The sequence below is a fragment of the Chlorocebus sabaeus genome, chromosome 16 (genome assembly GCF_047675955.1).
Source record: "Chlorocebus sabaeus isolate Y175 chromosome 16, mChlSab1.0.hap1, whole genome shotgun sequence".
In the NCBI taxonomy this organism is placed as follows: Eukaryota; Metazoa; Chordata; class Mammalia; order Primates; family Cercopithecidae; genus Chlorocebus; species Chlorocebus sabaeus.
Window position 1 is genome coordinate 26,911,654 of NC_132919.1, and position 15,995 is coordinate 26,927,648.

Here is a 15,995-nt window from a genome sequence, read left to right on the forward strand (position 1 = left end):
CGCTTTTCCCTTCAGTGTAGGGGACACTCAAGCGGTAAAGGAAGCGTACATCATGTGTGCACCAGACATTGTGTACCAAGCATGCTGCTATCCCAACCTCTCCCCCTCATTCTACCCCCAGAAATTAGAGGAGCTGCTCATCAAAACTAAGAAGGAGAAGCCCACCTTCATCCCTTATTTCATCTGTGCCTGCAAGGAACTGCCCGGCAAGTTCCTACTGGGATACCAGCCCCGGGGTAAACCCAGGTGAGCACTAGTGCTGAGAAGGTGCTGCCACTGGGGTTCATAGGCAAGTTAGAAGGGAGGGAGAGGCCTGGAGCAGTGCCCTCTCTGGCTCTGCTGGACTGCCTTTCTCCTCTCATCTGTTTAGAACAGAGGTGGAGGTTGGAGGTGGGAAAAGAGGGTGATGATTTAGAGGCAAAAAGGCAAGGATTCACATAAAAAGGGTGCTTTCTTTAACACTGTGAGAGAGGAGTTCCCTTCACCTCCTCTCCCTCCCACAGTGACAGGAGTCACCAGACACTCTTCATCTGATTGCAGAAACTGGGGGCCAGTACACTGGTCTCTCCTGACCACCGCCTGCCTCACCCTCACCAGGGCTTGCACACAGTGGCTCACTGTTGCTGTGATGTGCTCACTCCACCTGCACTGAAACGGTGGTCAGGAGAGCCTGTCTCCTGTTCTGCTCTGTCTCCTGCTCTGCCCCCTTCTGTGTGACTGATAGGCTGGCCTTCCTGAGGTATTCCTTTATCTGAATCCCTCTAGCACTTACTCTGAACCTAGAGGACAAAGTCCAGTTTCCTTAGACCTGCCTCTTTATGTCTGTGATACAGACTGGTAATCACACTCACCTTCTCTGCCTAAGCCCTGCTCCCATCCTTCCATTGGCCTTTGGCCAAGGCCCTGTGCTCTTCTGCTTTTATCCCTGTACTGGCTGCACCTGATGCACAGCTCAGGCTGCATTAGTAGGCACTCAGTGGCCAGATGACAGGAAGCCCTAGACTCTGGACCGTGTGCCATCTTGGGCGTATCTGGAATTTTGTGCTCATTTCTTGAGAAGCCTGTTGACTCACCAGTGTGCTTCCAGAGGCCAGCAGCCAGGGCTAAGTGGGGCTAAAAACTGTGTCCTATGAGGAACGGTTGAGCAAACTGAGCGGGGTGGGGGTGGGTGGGGGGGCGTGCCTCTAACCAGGACCAGGTGCAGCATGATTGCTTCTGGAGAAAGGAGCTGACTCTCCTTGTGTGGCAGAATTAATAGAAGAGTTAGGAGGCAGGTGTCAGCCTAATAGAAATGAGAACTGTGTACTATGTAGCATTATGTGGTTGCCATTGATAGCTGGCCTTTATTGAGCACAACCCAGCTATAGGCATTGTGGAACGTGCTCTGTGCATTCTCATTTATCCTCACGCCCACCCCATAGGTTTAAGTGCTTTGATCCTCATTGGACAAATGAAGCAGAGATTCAAATTTAGTAACTTGGTGCAATGTGTCATACGCGGTGAATGGCAGAGCTGAAACTAGAACTGGAACTAACCTAGAGCCCCTCTTAACTACTATCTGCTACTCTCAGAAGTGTTGAACAAGGGCAGACTATCACCTTCCACAGCCACTGCAGAAAGATGCCTGTTTTGGGGGAGTTGCAATTTGCTGCTCTGGGAGGTCCCTTCCAACCCTGGCAGTATGGGACCTTGGTCTCACTTCACCGGCGGTATCCTGCCTTCATACTGCAGCCGAGTATGGTAGCACAGCCTCCAGCAAGCCTTCCTCCGGCAGCATGTATGCTGCACACGGGGCCACCGACTCCTTGGCCTTGACTGTATTCTGCCATTTGCTGCTCACCTCCCTTCACAGGCCTGGGGATTGGCTGTGTCATCTCTCCTTTCCCCTAGCACCCAGAATGGCTACTTCACATGGTGGACATGTTCTGTTTGCTCTCTCATGGTGAGTCCCAAGTGGTTTCTGACACGTTTCCTTCTAAAATCCCAGGATAGAATATGTAACAGTGACTCCAGAGGGATTCCGGTACCGGGGCCAGATCTTCCCAACTGTGAATGGACTCTTTAGATGGTTTAAGGATCACTACCAGGATCCTGTACCAGGTGAGTTCTGCTCTTCCTGACGTCAGGGGCCTGGCTAGAGGAACACCTAGGACCTGACTCAAGAGTAGTCCCAGCCTAGGGACCAGGTGAGAAGTAGGTTGTCACTGCAGCTGTCTTACTCCTCCTGCAGCCTCCCAGCATCAGGAGGTTTATCCATCCACTATGCCTATGCAGCTTCCCTTCCTCCCTCCACATACTTCAGTGCCCCTTCCACCCCCCGAATTGGGAAACCAAAAATAGGTTTCTGGAGGGATGTAACTAAGTAACCACTTCCTGCAGGCATCACCCCTAGCAGCAGCAGCAGGACCCGGACACCTGCCTCTATCAATGCTACCCCGGCCAACATCAACCTTGCAGGTGAGGAGCTTGAGCCTGGGACTGGAGGTGGGAAGGGTGGAGCTAAAGGGACTTTCACCTCTAACATGCCCCTCCCTTCCTCTGTGTGCTTACAGATCTGACACGGGCCGTGAATGCCCTGCCTCAGAACATGACTTCACAGATGTTCAGTGCCATTGCTGCGGTGACAGGCCAAGGACAGAACCCTAATGCCACCCCAGCCCAGTGGGCCTCCAGCCAGTATGGCTATGGCGGCAGTGGAGGCGGCAGCAGTGCTTACCACGTATGTGACTTGGGGAGGAGGCTGCCTGTGCAGGGTGGGGCCCATAGACTGGACTCTCACATTGCCCACAAGGGGCTTCACATGCACAGATGGGGCTGCCACAGCCTTGGTAACTGTCTCCAACAGATATTCCTTGTCCTCAGGCCCATTTGAAGGGGAAGAGAGTAAGAGAGGGCATAATGTTTCCACGGGCCTTTGGAATCTTTGGAACCCGCAGGCCACTAGAAACTTGATGTGGTCGGGATCAGTGGGCACCACTGTGTGCTCGGTGCCGACCTGCAGACTTCCCACTGCCGGTCAGAAGCACACACTCAGTGGAGAATCATCTGGAAAGCTTTGCTGAGCCCACCCTTGCGCTTACCCAGAATTCACAGCAAGGCCAGACAAGCCCCACACCCATCCCTATTTAACTGTTCATGCCTCTCCAGGTATTCCCAACGCCAGCCCAGCAGCCAGTGGCCACACCACTAATGACCCCTAGCTACTCCTACACGACCCCAAGCCAGCCCATCACCACCCCTCAGTACCACCAGCTCCAGGCCAGCACCACCCCACAGTCGGCCCAGGCCCAGCCCCAGCCCTCCTCCAGCTCCCGGCAACGGCAGCAGCAGCCAAAGTAAGTATCTGGATGGTGGCACAGTGCAGGTCAGTGGTAGGGGCAGGTGTTGTCAAGAGGCCGAGAGGCTTAGCGTAGGCAGGTGCTCTGGATCCTCTGAGGGCCCTGATCATGTGATATGCCAGAAACACTTCATGTCTTCTGAGTGAAGACAGAAGTGGGCAGTGTGGCAGCCAGCTGCTGCTTTATCTGCCTCACCCCAGCAGAGGGGCTGCTGCCCGTAGGTATGAGGTTCCTTTCTGCAAGAGTACAGTGATTGGTGGGAAGAATTCCTTTTAGCAAAGTCCCAATCTCAATTTTTCTTCCCTTCCCAGGTCCAACAGCCATGCAGCCATCGACTGGGGGAAAATGGCAGAGCAGTGGCTGCAGGAAAAGGAGGCAGAACGGCGGAAACAGAAGCAGCGGCTGACACCTCGGCCTTCCCCCAGTCCCATGATCGAAAGCACCCCCATGTCCATTGCTGGCGATGCCACCCCACTCCTGGACGAGATGGATCGGTAGGGGGCCTGCTCCTCGGACTCTGGTTACCTCTGAGGCTGGGAAAGGCCTGGCCGCCCACTGCCTCCCTCCCTGCCCCTCCTTTTCTGTCCATAAAGTGGCGTGAAGTGACGTTCTCTTTGGTGGTCAACCTGGATGGGTGACAGGCTGGATGGCCTTGTGAACTTGAGCTCAGTGTGTGCTAGGCAACAATTCTCCCACTCCAGACCCTCACCGACCACCTGGCCTGGGACCAGGCTGGGAGGGGAGTGTGGCAGGGAGAAGGAAGAGGAAGGTGAGAATGAGTAGAACAGTTTTGATTCTACTCCCTACAAGCCATTTTGAACTTCTGCCCTCACCAGACGCTGGGCTGTGACTAGGACACAAAACTCAGCACATGAGTCTCCCCTGGCTCTTGTGGGGAGAGGGATGCTATTTATTCAGTTTGGGGCAGGAGGGAGAGGAGGGAAAGTATTTCTGACCCTGATGCCAACAGCCGGGTGGCTGTCCAAGCAGGAATGCAGGGGACACAGGGAAGCAGCACTAACCTGCCCAGTCCCTGCCTGGCTGCCCTTTCCCCACTGCTGCCGCCACCGCTTCCTGCCTGTCATTTGAATAAACAGTGTTTCTATTGAGCCCTTGCCAAAGCCTCTCTCTCCAACTCTCCAGCTCTTTGAGGGGATGGCTTTCAAAGCAGTGTTTGGAGCTCCAGGGACCCCCCTGACTTCCATCAGAGGCAAAGATTCAGACTAGGCAGCTTCTGCATCAGACTGCCTGGGGCACATCCCTGCTCTACTTACCAGCCCGGTGACCCTGTGCCAGCTCCTGCTGGCTTTCAACTGGCTTTCTTACCTGTAACATGGAGATAGTGATACCTGCCTCATCAGCTGCTGTGAGGACCAAGGCAGCATGTGCAAGCTCCTTGGCCCAATGCCTAGTACCTCACAAATGTTACCCGGTATTATTACACCCACTCGCTCACCCACAGCACAGCTGCCCCATCCACCCACACCTGTTGGTCTTCTCTGGCATACTCGAGAAAGGCCACAAGTACATCTGGGTTTCTCTACTTGAGCCTCTGCTGTTCGTCTCCTCCCTTTTCCCAGCTGGGCCTTGGTCTCTGGCAAACTCTCAGCAGTAAGGTGTTCCTCCCCCACTACATTTTTTGTTCTGAACCTGCCATCCCTGTTTCTGCACAAGGGCTTCATCTCACAGCTCTGTGAGTCAGTGCTGGGAGAGTGGGGCCTCTGGCTCCCTTTCCTCTGCTTGGGGCTCAGCAGAGAAGTCAGAAAAGGCCACTGCTACCCGGATGTGGCACACTCCCTCCCCTTGCTTTTCTTCATCAAGAGCTGGGGGAAGGGGCCAGCTCTGCCAGGAACTCAAAAGTCAGCTCCCTTCAGCACAAAAGGGCTACAAGGGAGGACCTGGACCATCAGCTGGGAAGGTCAGTCTCTGGTAGTACCACGAGCACCTTCTGCAGAGCCACTTAGAGGAGGGAAAGGCCAGGCACAGTGGCACAGCGTGGGTTAAAAAGTTCCATTTATTGGGGGTATCACTGCAGACAGTACTGCCTCTCCCAGAAGTGGGTTTCACACAGACCGAGAGTCTCTCCCAGGAGAGAGGGGAAGTCCTCCTTCCCACCCAGATATACTCTTCCACCTTGTCCTAGCAGGTAAGAGGAAATATGGCTGTGCCCCTTCCTTTCCCTCCCACCTGCCTTCCCATGGACTTCCTTTGTGAAAGCTGGATTGCCTTTGAGAAACCCCCGCAGCCCTGAGCCCACCCCTTGCCCCGTAAGAAACAGCCAGGTTGGAGGGAGAGAACAGCAGCAGAGGGCCAGCCACAGGCTCGATGGCATTTATTCTGCACCCTGACCACCCTGGCCTCAACTGAGGTTGGGGTTTGATCCTGGGGGAGATTTTCTTTTGTTTACCTTCCTGGCTTGTGAGGGCTTTGCCCCTGTCTTTTTGGCCTGAACTGTGTTCTCTCTCTTCCTGGGCGATGATGATTCCAGAATATCCTCACTGGACAGTTCCTCCTGCCCCCGGCCATTGTAACTGTCCTCGCTCTCCAGCTCTTCCCTGCTTTCTGGGCTGGACTCGGACATCCTGGCCAGCTGTCTTGGGCTTAATGATCGCCTCACGTCTGGCGGGGAAGGCTCCAATTTAACCGGGCTTTTCTTCTTAGTCAACTGGCCTTTCTTGGCTTTTTTTTTCAGCTTTGCCTTCTCATCCATCTCCTCCTCCTTGTCTTTCTCTTTTTCCTTTTTCTTCTTTACCTTCTTGATCACCCTGCTGCCCTGACCCTTCCCTGTGGGGCTCTCAGAGCGCCAGATGGTGATGGGCGCTGCGGAGTCAGGGGTACCAGTGGCCATGGTGGTGCCTAGGTCAGGGGAGGCGGTGGCAGGCCCCACCTGCGTTGGGATGGGGGGCTTGCTTTCCTGCTCCTCCTCTTCCTCTTCTTCATTTAGATCATCTGCCCCACACTCATGGTGGAGGGGATGGTGGATCACCGCCACAGAGACAGGTCTGTAGCTTTTGCACCTGGGAGGAGGGATGACGAGGGAAGTTTGACAGAGTCGGGGGGGCAGTGCCCTGTAGAGGCCCCTTCCCCATCAGCCCACCGGGGCTCGCTCACCAGCCATACCAGAATCGCTCCACATGCTGCTCCTCTGGTGTGAGCTCAAAGCAAGGGGACTCGATGACATGGGAGCAGGTTGGGCCCGTACCCCGGGAGCTGCTGCTGTCCTCTGAGCAGTCCTTCAGCCTGCCACACATGGGGACTCTCAGCCTGGCTCCCATCACTCCCCCAGGGACCCAGAGCCAGAAGCCTGAGGGACAGTGGGCTTCTGCTGGGCCTGTCCCAGGCCGCCAACAGACCTCCCCATTTCTCTTAGAGCAGAGCAAAGTGTGCAGAGCTGGGACTGGGCTGGCAGCACCAATTCAAAGCTGAAGAGGCAAACCAAAGGTTGAAGGGGACACCACAATGAAAGTTGGGACCTGCTCTGCCATGGGTCCCCCAAGGGTGCGGGCCCTCACCTAGAATTACAGTTGCAGTGGCTGACAGAGCGTAGGTGCAGGCTGTGGCAGACACAGTCAGAGGCGAAGGGGTAGATGATGTGCCCAGTGCACTGCTTGTGTTTCCAGCAGCACTTGTCAGGTTCCTTGCAGTCACCTGAGGGGGCAGGGGTCTGGGTCATCAGCAGCAGCCGCAGACCTCTGGGTCTTCCCACAGCTCAAGCTAAAACCTCACCAAATTCACCTGCCACCACCAGCTGTCCCCACCCCAAGAAGTGTTTCTGCTTCAGTAGTAGTAACTTGGCCCCAGAGTAACCCCAGGTCCCGGCAAAATGTCTGGTTCCATGTCTGATACACAGGAGACCCTCACCAAGCCCCCTGCAGTCCTGTGATTCCCTGTTACTTCTGTCCTCTCCCTCCAGTGGGAGGCTTCCACTGGCTCCTGCCTGCCCTTCACCCAGCTACCCACAATGAGTGGTAGCCCTGCTCCACAAGGTACCTGGTAGGAGAAGGCCCTCCTGCCATGGCACCCCGGAGCCCCAGGAGCAGCAGAGCTGCAGCATCCTCAGTTCCTACACCTGCCCTGGCCCACTCTGATCTCTCACAGCCTGGCCAGGAGCTAAGGCCCGCATCATGCTCCTTAGCTTCTGTCTCGTCCTTCCCTCCCCACTTCCCCCTCCTCCCTTCTTCAAGCCCCTTTTCTCCTCCCGCCTGACACGTTTCTCACTCCCCTCCCTTCCCATGCCCGCTTCTTGATCCTTTCCCTGTTCTTTACGCAGCACCTTCCCACACTCTCCCCACTGCCTAGAGTGCCAGGCTTTTGAACGACCCACCCCCAGCCTAGGCACCCTTTTAGGCAGCACAGAGACCACAGCCCCTTTCCCAGGGCACAGGAAGAAGCTGCTGGGGTAAGAATTTGGGGTTAGGGGAAAGCCCTGGAGAAAGGCCCCCACCTCTGTTGCTCAGCTCAATGCCAGTCCTGAAGACAGGAGAATTTCCCCAGTCTACCACCACTGCCTCACCTCTGACCCTGCCTAAGGCCCTGATCTACCACTGGCTGTCCCCTCTCAAAGGTAAGCCCATGAGGCAACTCTGCGCCTCTCACAGCCCAGAATCTCACTCACCAGGCAGAGGACAAGAGACCTTACCTCGGATTCCCCTGCACCCCTGGGGGAGGGAGGGAGCCGGCACTGGCCTGGGGTGCTGTGGCTGGCTTACCCTCAAACAGGCCATGAGGACTGTGCCTTTGCCAGCGCCCACGAGGAGAGGAACTAGGGTGAGACCTCATACTGGTCACCAGCCAGCAATGAGCCCAGGCTGTGGTGTGAGTCCAAGTGGCCTCACAGTGCAGCAGCTTGGACTGAGGCTTACTCACATTTCTCCCTCCTTCCCTTTCCCACACAAGGCTGTGAAGTCCTGGGTCCTCACTACACCGCTGACCCATGGGTGATCTGTGTCTTTCTCCTCCCCTTTTGTACCCTTTATCCCCCAGGAAGATGAGGAAGGCATGAGTGTGTGGCAGGACCCTGAAACTTCACCACCACCTCAGCCTTCCTCAGCACTGCTGAGCTGGGCCAAAGGGCAGCATAGTGGCAAATTGCCCTGAACTTGTAGTCAGGCCTGAGCCCGAGTCGTGGGTCTGTCACTTACTAGCTGGGTGGTCTAGGGCAAATTCCTTTACTTCTCTGAGCCTTTAGTTTCCTTATCCACAAAATGGGATGGTGGTCATACCTATTTTGCAGGGTTGTTGGGCATACTCAATTCACATATGTCAAAGATACTTACGTGCCATAAAGTTCTATACAAATGAATGGGGTGATTGTGGCCTTGAGAAAGGGGTCCCCTCTGGCATCTGTAGGGGATGGGTTGAGGATGGGGCAGCTTCAGGACCAAACACTTCCCTCCCTCCCTGCCTCAGGACCAATGTTCCACCAGGTATCAGCTTTCCCAGGTGAGGGGTGATGGGGACCCCCCTGGGTCAAAGGTCTCCTGGACCCACCTTCAGAGAAGGTAGACACATCCGTGCTGGACGCCACACCAGCCAGCAGATGTCCTCTCTCCCAGCTGGGTAACCTGTTTACATCTGAGAGAGCACAGAGTGGCAGTGGTGGCAGCAGCCCCCTCCTTGTGCCATTTATTCACCAAACATACCCCGAGAAGTTCCACATGTCAGGCGCCACTGCATCCTGGAGATGCAGAGATAAAACAACAGTCCCTGCTCTTGAGGGGTTGCGGGGTTGGAGGGGTGAGGGGGAGGGGAGAGGGACACAGGAGGTTCATGACAATAGTGTGATACAGATGCTGACAGGGAAATGGTAGCACAGGACAAGGGCCACCTACCAGGACTGGAAAGGAGGACAGGGGACTACGGAAGACTTCTTGGAAGGGGCATCACTAGAGTTAGAGTGATGAATAGGAGCCAGCCAGGGTCTAGGCAAGGAGGGACAGCTCCAGAAACTGTCCCAGGGTGTGTGGAGCCTGGACAGAGGATGACCCTGAGCAGACCTCCAACTGGGGTGGCAGCTCCCCATCAGCAGCCACAAGACAGAGTCTGCCCCTTTGCCTTTCCTTCCCACAGCTAACTTTGTCCCTTGAGGCACTGGACTTCAGGTCTGCTTAAGGAAGGGAAACTGATTGCTTGGCATCTTCAGCAAGCCTTCAGTGGCACTTGGTCATCCTCCTACAAGTCTCTGATCAGCTCCTCCTCCTGTTTTCCGCAGCACAGCAAATATTCAAAATTTGTTAAATGAACAAAAGAGTGAATGAATGACTTTAAGCACTTCCTGGAAACTCCTGCAACCACTGGTTCTCTCAGCAGATAATTTCACTGCCATTATCTGTGGACACTCCAATCCTCATCAACTTTGCTTGCCTGGGAAAGGGATGTCCCTCCTTTCTCATGCCCAAAGCATCTATATTCAGGTCCCAGCCAGAATTGACACCTTCTTCTTTACTGGCTTCTTTTTTCCCCCCTTACAGGCTATAAACATCATAAAACAAAACACTCTGTCAATCCTGTTTCTCCTACCATTGCATATACCCCTTTCAATCCAAATTGATTCACTCATTCATTTAGAGGACATATGTTGGGTGACTTCACTCAGCACTAGAAAAGAGGCCAAGTCCCTACCTTCAGTGAGCTCAGTGTCTCCACCTCTTTCTTCTCTTCCAGCCACCTGCAACATGGTAGCCATCTGCCCCCCAATCTGAATAGCTTTGGCAAAGGCCACCAGCAGTTTCCCAGTAGCCAAACCCAGTGGGCTTCTTATCTCACTTGACCCTGTTTTTTGTTTTGTTTTGTTTCTTGTTTTTGTTTGTTTTGTTTTGAGATGGAGTCTCGCTCTGTCACCCAGGCTGGAGTGCAGTGGTGCGATCTCGGCTCACTGCACCCTCTGCCTCCCAGGTTCAAGCAATTCTCCTGCCTCAGCCTCCTGAGTAGCTGGGATTACAGGTGCGTGCCACCGCACCTGGCTAATTTTTGTATTTTTAGTAGAGACGGTGTTTCACCATGTTGGACAGGCTGGTCTCGAATTCCTGACCTCATGGTCTGCCCTCCTTGGCCTCCCAAAGTGTTAGGATTACAGGCGTGAGCCACCGCGCCCAGCCTCACTTGACCCTGTTGACCAATGAATCTCCTTCTTCTGCAAACTGTTCCTTGGACTTCCAGGCAGACCTCATCTTTCTCTTCCTTCTCTAACCAGCTCTTTAGTTCTTCCCTGTCTCCTTTGCTATCTGCTCTTGTTTTGCTGTACACCTTAAATTGGTGATTATCAGACTTGGTCACCTCTGCAGAAGACTCTACAAAAGCATGTCCTGGATAATTTCATCAACTTCCATGTTTTCAACATCCACCAATGAAATGACATAAATCTGTAATCCCATCATTTTGGGAGTCTGAGGCGGAAAGATCACAAGCCCAGGAGTTCGAGACCAGCCTGGGCAACATGGCAAAACCCCATCTCTACAAAAAATACAAAAATTTAGCTGGCTTAGTGGTGCACACCTGTAGTCCCAGCTACTCAGGAGGCTGAGGTGGGAGGATCACCTGAGTCCAGGGAGGTCAAGGCCGCAGTGAGCCGTGATCACGCCATTGCATTGTGGCCTGGGCAATAGAGTAAGAAGACCCTGTCTCAACTAAAATATATACCTTTGATTCTAAATCCCCACCACAGCCCCATTCTATGGATGAGAACAGAGACTTAGAGAGGATAAGTAAGTTGTCCAAAGATACATGTTAATAGATGGCAGAGGTAGGATTCAAACCCAGGTCTTCCTGGTTCCAAAGCCTATGCTCTTTCAGCCCTATCTACTTACTGTTGGCTGGGGACACACCCCTGTAAACAAAGGCCATTCTGTATGTGAAGCTCCACAGCCAAGCCTTAAAACCACATTCTGCTTGAGTGAGCTGGCAAGGCAGAGGTTGCAGTGAGCTGAGAGCACCACAGCACTCCAGCCTGGGAGACAGAGACTCTGTCTTACAAAATAGCTGGGCGCGGTGGCTCACACCTATAATCCTAGAACTTCGGGAGGTTGAGGCAGGTGGATCACGAGGTCAGGAGATCGAGACCATCCTGGCTAACACAGTGAAACCTCGTCTCTACTAAAAATACAAAAAATTAGCCGAGTGTGGTGGCGGGCACCTGTAATACCAGCTACTCACAAGGCTGAGGCAGGAGAATAGTGTGAACCCAGGAGGCGGAGCTTGCAGTGAGCCAAGATCAGGCACTGCACTCCAGCCTGGGCTGCAGAGCGAGACTCTGTCTAAAATAAATAAATAAATAAAAATAAAATAATAAATCACATTCAGCTCCATATGCAAAACCTGTCCTACCAGGCTGGGTGCAGTGGTTCATGCCTGTAATCCCAGAACCTTGGGAGGCTGAGGTGGGCGGATCACTTGAGGTCGGGAGTTTGAGACCAGCACGGCCAACATAGTGAAATCCCATCTCTACTAAAAATCCAAAAATCAGCCAGGCGTGGTGGCGCACAACTGTAGTCCCAGCTGCTCTGGAGGCCAAGGCAGGAGAATTTCTTGAACCCCAGAGGTGTAGGTTGCAGTGAGCCAATATCGTGCTACTGCACTCCAGCCTGGGCGGCAGAGTGAGACAGTGGGAAGGACAGGTGTTTTTTTTATTTTATTTTATTTTATTTTTGAGATGGAGTCTCGCTCTGTCACCCAGGCTGGAGTGCAGTGGCCGGATCTCCGCTCACTGCAAGCTCCACCTCCTGGGTTTATGCCATTCTCCTGCCTCAGCCTCCGGAATAGCTGGGACTACAGGCGCCCGCCACCTCGCCCAGCTAGTTTTTTGTATTTTTTAATAGAGACGGGGTTTCACCGTGTTAGCCAGGATGGTCTCGATCTCCTGACCTCGTGATCCGCCTGTCTCGGCCTTCCAAAGTGCTGGGATTACAGACTTGAGCCACCGCGCCCGGCCGGACAGGTGTTTTTTTGAGGCGCAGTCACTTCCTACTACACCTGCTTTTCAGCTCCAACACAGCCAATTCCTCACCCTCTGGTTTTACTCAATCCGGACTCCACAGCCTCCTTTATCCACCCTGGACCCTAAAGTCTTGCTGCTGCGGCCTCAGCCAGGGTAAGAAACCAAAACTCCTCTGCCTTGCTGTTTCATGAGCCACCATGAAAGAGGCACACATGGCCGGGCGCGGTGGCTCACGCCTGTAATCCCAGCACTTTGGGAGGCCGAGGTCGGCGGATCACAAACTCAGGAGTTCAAGACCAGCCTGACCAACATGGTGAAACCCCGTCTCTACTAAAAACACACACACACACACAAAAATAGCTCGGTGTGGTGGCATTCGCCTGTAATCCCGGCTACTCAGGAGGCTGAGGCAGGAGAATTGCTTGAACCCGGGAGGCGGAATTTGCAGTGAGCCGAGATTGCGCCACTGCACTCCAGCCTGGGCAACAGAGTGAGACTCCGTCTCAAAAAAAAAAAAAAAAAAAAAAAAAAAAAAAAAGCACAACATGCAGGGTCAGAGCCTGTTTACTCTCCACTGACTAGATCCCCCAGAAATCAGACACCCATCAGCTCTGTTTGTGAAGGAGACGAGGGGAGGAGGGACAAAGGGGGAGACGAATTTAGTAACTCTCTTCAGAGCTGAGAAAAGCAACCTGCTCTTTAGTTCCAGAGGACAGGAGAGCTCTGACCAGCAGCAGTTCAGAGGTCCTGCAGCAGGAGTGACTGACAACACACACAATGAATGAGGAGGGTGATAGGGTGAAAGAAAGTGGGAGGCTTATGGCGTCTTTCCCCGTGAAGCGTTATCGGCGCACAGAGGCCTAACTCAAGACTCACAGGTTATGCTCATCTGTACAGAATCCTCCCTGTCCTGCGGGGCCGAGGAGCTCTCCTCGCCCTCGAGGCACTGGGGGTGGGCACCAGAGCAGCCGAAAGGAGTAGGGCGGGAAGGGAGGGAAGGAGAAGGAAGGGAAGAAACTAGGAAAGGAAGGAGGGAAGAGGAGGAAGCAAGGGAGGGCCAGTGCGCCCGCGTCTCCTTGGAAATGCCTCTCTGGCCTCGCCCCCGCGGAGGTAATTGTGATGCCACGCGTGGAACCCTCAGTCTCCCTGGTCCACCCTCAGGGTCGATGGAACCGCCCGTTCCCGCCCAGGCGTCCGGGTGGGCGCTGGTCCATGGGCTCCAGCCAAGGCCGGCGCTTCAAGGGCAGCGGCCTGCGCCCGGTGCCACCCAGTCCGATAGCCAAGAGTTACAGCTCTGGTTGGAGCCAGACTTCCCGCCCAACCCACGGGCGACCCAGCAGGGCCTCAAGCCCCCAGTCCTCAATCATTGGCCCGCGACTCGACGCGAGCCCGCCCCCGGCCCTAGCTCCGCCCCGGCCCGGCGCTGGGCCCCGCCTCCCTCGTTGGTTTGCCAGCCTCCCGCGTGCGCCGCTCGGGGTCTGCGAGCCCGGCCACGCCCTCTTCCCAGTCCCTGCCCAGCCCCTGCCCAGCCCCTGCCACGCCCCTCTTACCACAGCACCGGCTCTCATCCCACGAGCGGACCTTGGGCTCACTCTTTTCCTTAGTCCATCTTTCAATTGTGAGTGTCGTCCTGACCCACATCGCTCTCCGCCCAGGTCTTCGTCTCTACAGGACTCTTCCTTGAAGTCCAACCCTGAGCCTCAGCCCGGCCGAGCCCTCCGCCCAGCCGTGAACTCCAGTCTCGGCTTCGCCCCCGCCTAGCCCCTAACCCCGCCTCATGCTGGCGCAGCCCCCGCCCGCCTCCCCCACTCCGCTCCAGGCTGCGTAGTCTTCCCAGCCCGGGTCTCAGCGTCAGCCGCGTTCTTCATCCGGGGCCTCCCGGCGCCTCGCAGGCCCCTCTTTGTTCCCCCTGTAACCCTAGGATTTCCCCTTTATCTCAGACCTTAACCTTACAGGCCCAGCTTTCACCACCCATCTCTGGTTCCAGCTTGCAGTCCAAGCCCCAGATTTTAACCCTGCCTCCAGATCGTAGCCCCAATTCTTAGTGTTACAGCGAGCCTTGCCCCCAGCCCCATTCTTAGCCCCGCCCCGGTCATTCTCTAAACCGCACACTCCCGCCCCGCTCCCCGCCCCGCCGACCCTTGGGAACCCAGCCGCAGCCCCGCCTCTGCCCGCCGGCGAGCGAGCGAACCCCATCTCTACAAAAAATACAGAAATTAGTTAGCTTAGTGGCGCGCACTTGTAGTCCCAGCTACTTGGGAGGCTGAGGTGGGAGGATCACCTGAGCCCAGGGAGGTCCTGGCGCCGCCATCTCCACTCCACCGTCCGGGCTTCGAGGTCCCTCCCGCTCTGGTGGAGCCCAGGCTTCCCCTCTCTCCGCCCACAGACCTCTCCCAAGGCCTAACTCCTGGCTGAGGACCTGATGTCGGCTCCCAGACCCTGCGCCACCCCGCAGCGTTCCCCGCCCCTGGCCCCCATGGGACACCCTATTCTAGAGACAATACTTCCGGATAGAGAGTCGTAAGCTCATCCCGTCTGGAGAACAGGGCAGGCTGCATTCATTGGAACCTCATCACAGTGACACCCCTCACGCCCTCAGGTACAACACTGCGCATGTATATATCACAGAACACAGAAAATCTACTCACCACACACACACAACATGCACACGGAACACAGAACTCCCATACCCGGTGCAGCACAAACACCACACCTGGACTGTGGTGCTGGCTTCACACACATCTGTTAACAGGCAAGGCAAAGGTGAGGAGCCCAGTGCTGTGAGGGAACAGAAATGGAAAAAATAATGGCAGGAGAGTGTGAAAAGAAGTTTTGGCCATATCGCTGACACTCCATGCACCACACCCCTCCACTTCTCTTGGCACCAGCTTCCAAAGCCAGGATGGAGAGGAGGGGAAAGGATGGGGTCCACACCTTGTTTTTTCCACCATCATCCAGGGGCTCTGCTGCTGCTGCTATTGCTCCGCCTGATCCCCACCTTCACTTTCCTCCAGACCCAAGTCCGGAGTGGGTAGGGCTGCTGCCCAGACCCTCCTTCCTGTGGTAGCTCTAGAGAGTCTAGGAACTGTGAGGGAGGGGAAGCCAGGATAAGGGAAGAGTGCAGAAAAACCAACCATCCTGGTGAGAATGGAACCGGGAATGGAACAGACAGAGCACTTGGCAACTAGGAGCCAGAATCTGCCTTCTAATTTGGACCCCCTTAGCCTCCTAGGATGACAGGAGGCCATAAGTCCTCCTTTGTTGACCCAGATGTCTGAGGTGCTTCCAGCTCCTCTGGAACTCTGGGTCAGATTTCAACAGGGAGGCAGGGTCTCGGTCACCTTTCCCCATACAAAAGTCAATGGAATAAACAACCAAAAAACCAAACAAAAAAACAAAATAAAACAACAAAAAAGAAAAGTTAATGGTTATAACTCCTGAGTTCAAGCGATTCTCCTGCCTTATCCTACCAAGTACCTGGAATTACAGGCACGCACCACCACGCCCAGCTAATTTTCGTATTTTGATGGAGATGGGGTTTCACCATGTTAGCCAGGCTGGTCTCAAACTCCTGAATTCAAGTGATCCGCCTGCCTTGGCCTCCCAAAGTGCTGAGATTACCGGCATGAGCCACCGCACCCAGCCTGGAAAAGTATTTCTTAAAGGGAAGGCAAGAAAAGGGTGAAAAAAAGAAAAAGATTCTCCAGTAGTGAAAATTTGGGTAT

General features: G+C 54.7%; 2 protein-coding genes across 7 annotated transcripts in view; one reads left to right on the plus strand and one right to left on the minus strand.

Moving 5' to 3' along the window:
- SUPT6H (SPT6 homolog, histone chaperone and transcription elongation factor) overlaps positions 1-4,447 on the plus strand; it is a 39,555-nt gene extending 35,108 nt beyond the window's left edge. The window contains exons 32-37 of the mRNA XM_037992716.2: positions 122-246; positions 1,988-2,100; positions 2,380-2,457; positions 2,553-2,719; positions 3,148-3,335; positions 3,650-4,447. Of these exons, the coding sequence (XP_037848644.1) occupies positions 122-246; positions 1,988-2,100; positions 2,380-2,457; positions 2,553-2,719; positions 3,148-3,335; positions 3,650-3,836 (858 nt within the window). The 3' untranslated portion in view covers positions 3,837-4,447. The remainder of the gene's footprint in view (positions 1-121; positions 247-1,987; positions 2,101-2,379; positions 2,458-2,552; positions 2,720-3,147; positions 3,336-3,649) is intronic.
- An 887-nt stretch (positions 4,448-5,334) lies between these two features.
- PROCA1 (protein interacting with cyclin A1) lies at positions 5,335-14,344 on the minus strand. 6 transcript variants are annotated; one of them, XM_073004783.1, is made up of 6 exons: positions 13,147-13,254; positions 8,829-9,015; positions 8,615-8,681; positions 6,851-6,986; positions 6,450-6,578; positions 5,335-6,355 (listed from the first exon to the last, which is right to left on the minus strand). In XM_073004783.1, the coding sequence occupies exons 3-6, from the start codon at positions 8,619-8,621 to the stop codon at positions 5,698-5,700; spliced, it is 930 nt and encodes a 309-aa protein (XP_072860884.1). In that variant the 5' UTR covers positions 8,622-8,681; positions 8,829-9,015; positions 13,147-13,254; the 3' UTR covers positions 5,335-5,697. The 6 variants fall into 6 exon arrangements, with proteins under 6 accessions (XP_072860884.1, XP_008009001.3, XP_008009008.3 ...); XM_008010810.3 differs by lacking the exons at positions 8,615-8,681; positions 13,147-13,254 and adding an exon at positions 13,821-14,344 and having other exon boundaries at positions 8,829-8,912; XM_008010817.3 differs by lacking the exon at positions 13,147-13,254 and having other exon boundaries at positions 8,829-12,749.
- Positions 14,345-15,995: the final 1,651 nt, after the last annotated feature.

Bases quoted from the DNA above. Each gene is read 5' to 3' on its own strand.
- PROCA1 (XM_073004780.1), bottom strand. From the start codon at position 8,273: ATGGGTCAGCGGTGTAGTGAGGACCCAGGACTTCACAGCCTTGTGTGG. The intron at 6,579-6,850 runs GTGAGGGCCCGC...CATGTGTGGCAG, and splicing joins CACTGCAACTGTAATTCTAG to GCTGAAGGACTGCTCAGAGG. The intron at 6,356-6,449 runs GTGAGCGAGCCC...CCCTCCTCCCAG, and splicing joins GAGCGATTCTGGTATGGCTG to GTGCAAAAGCTACAGACCTG.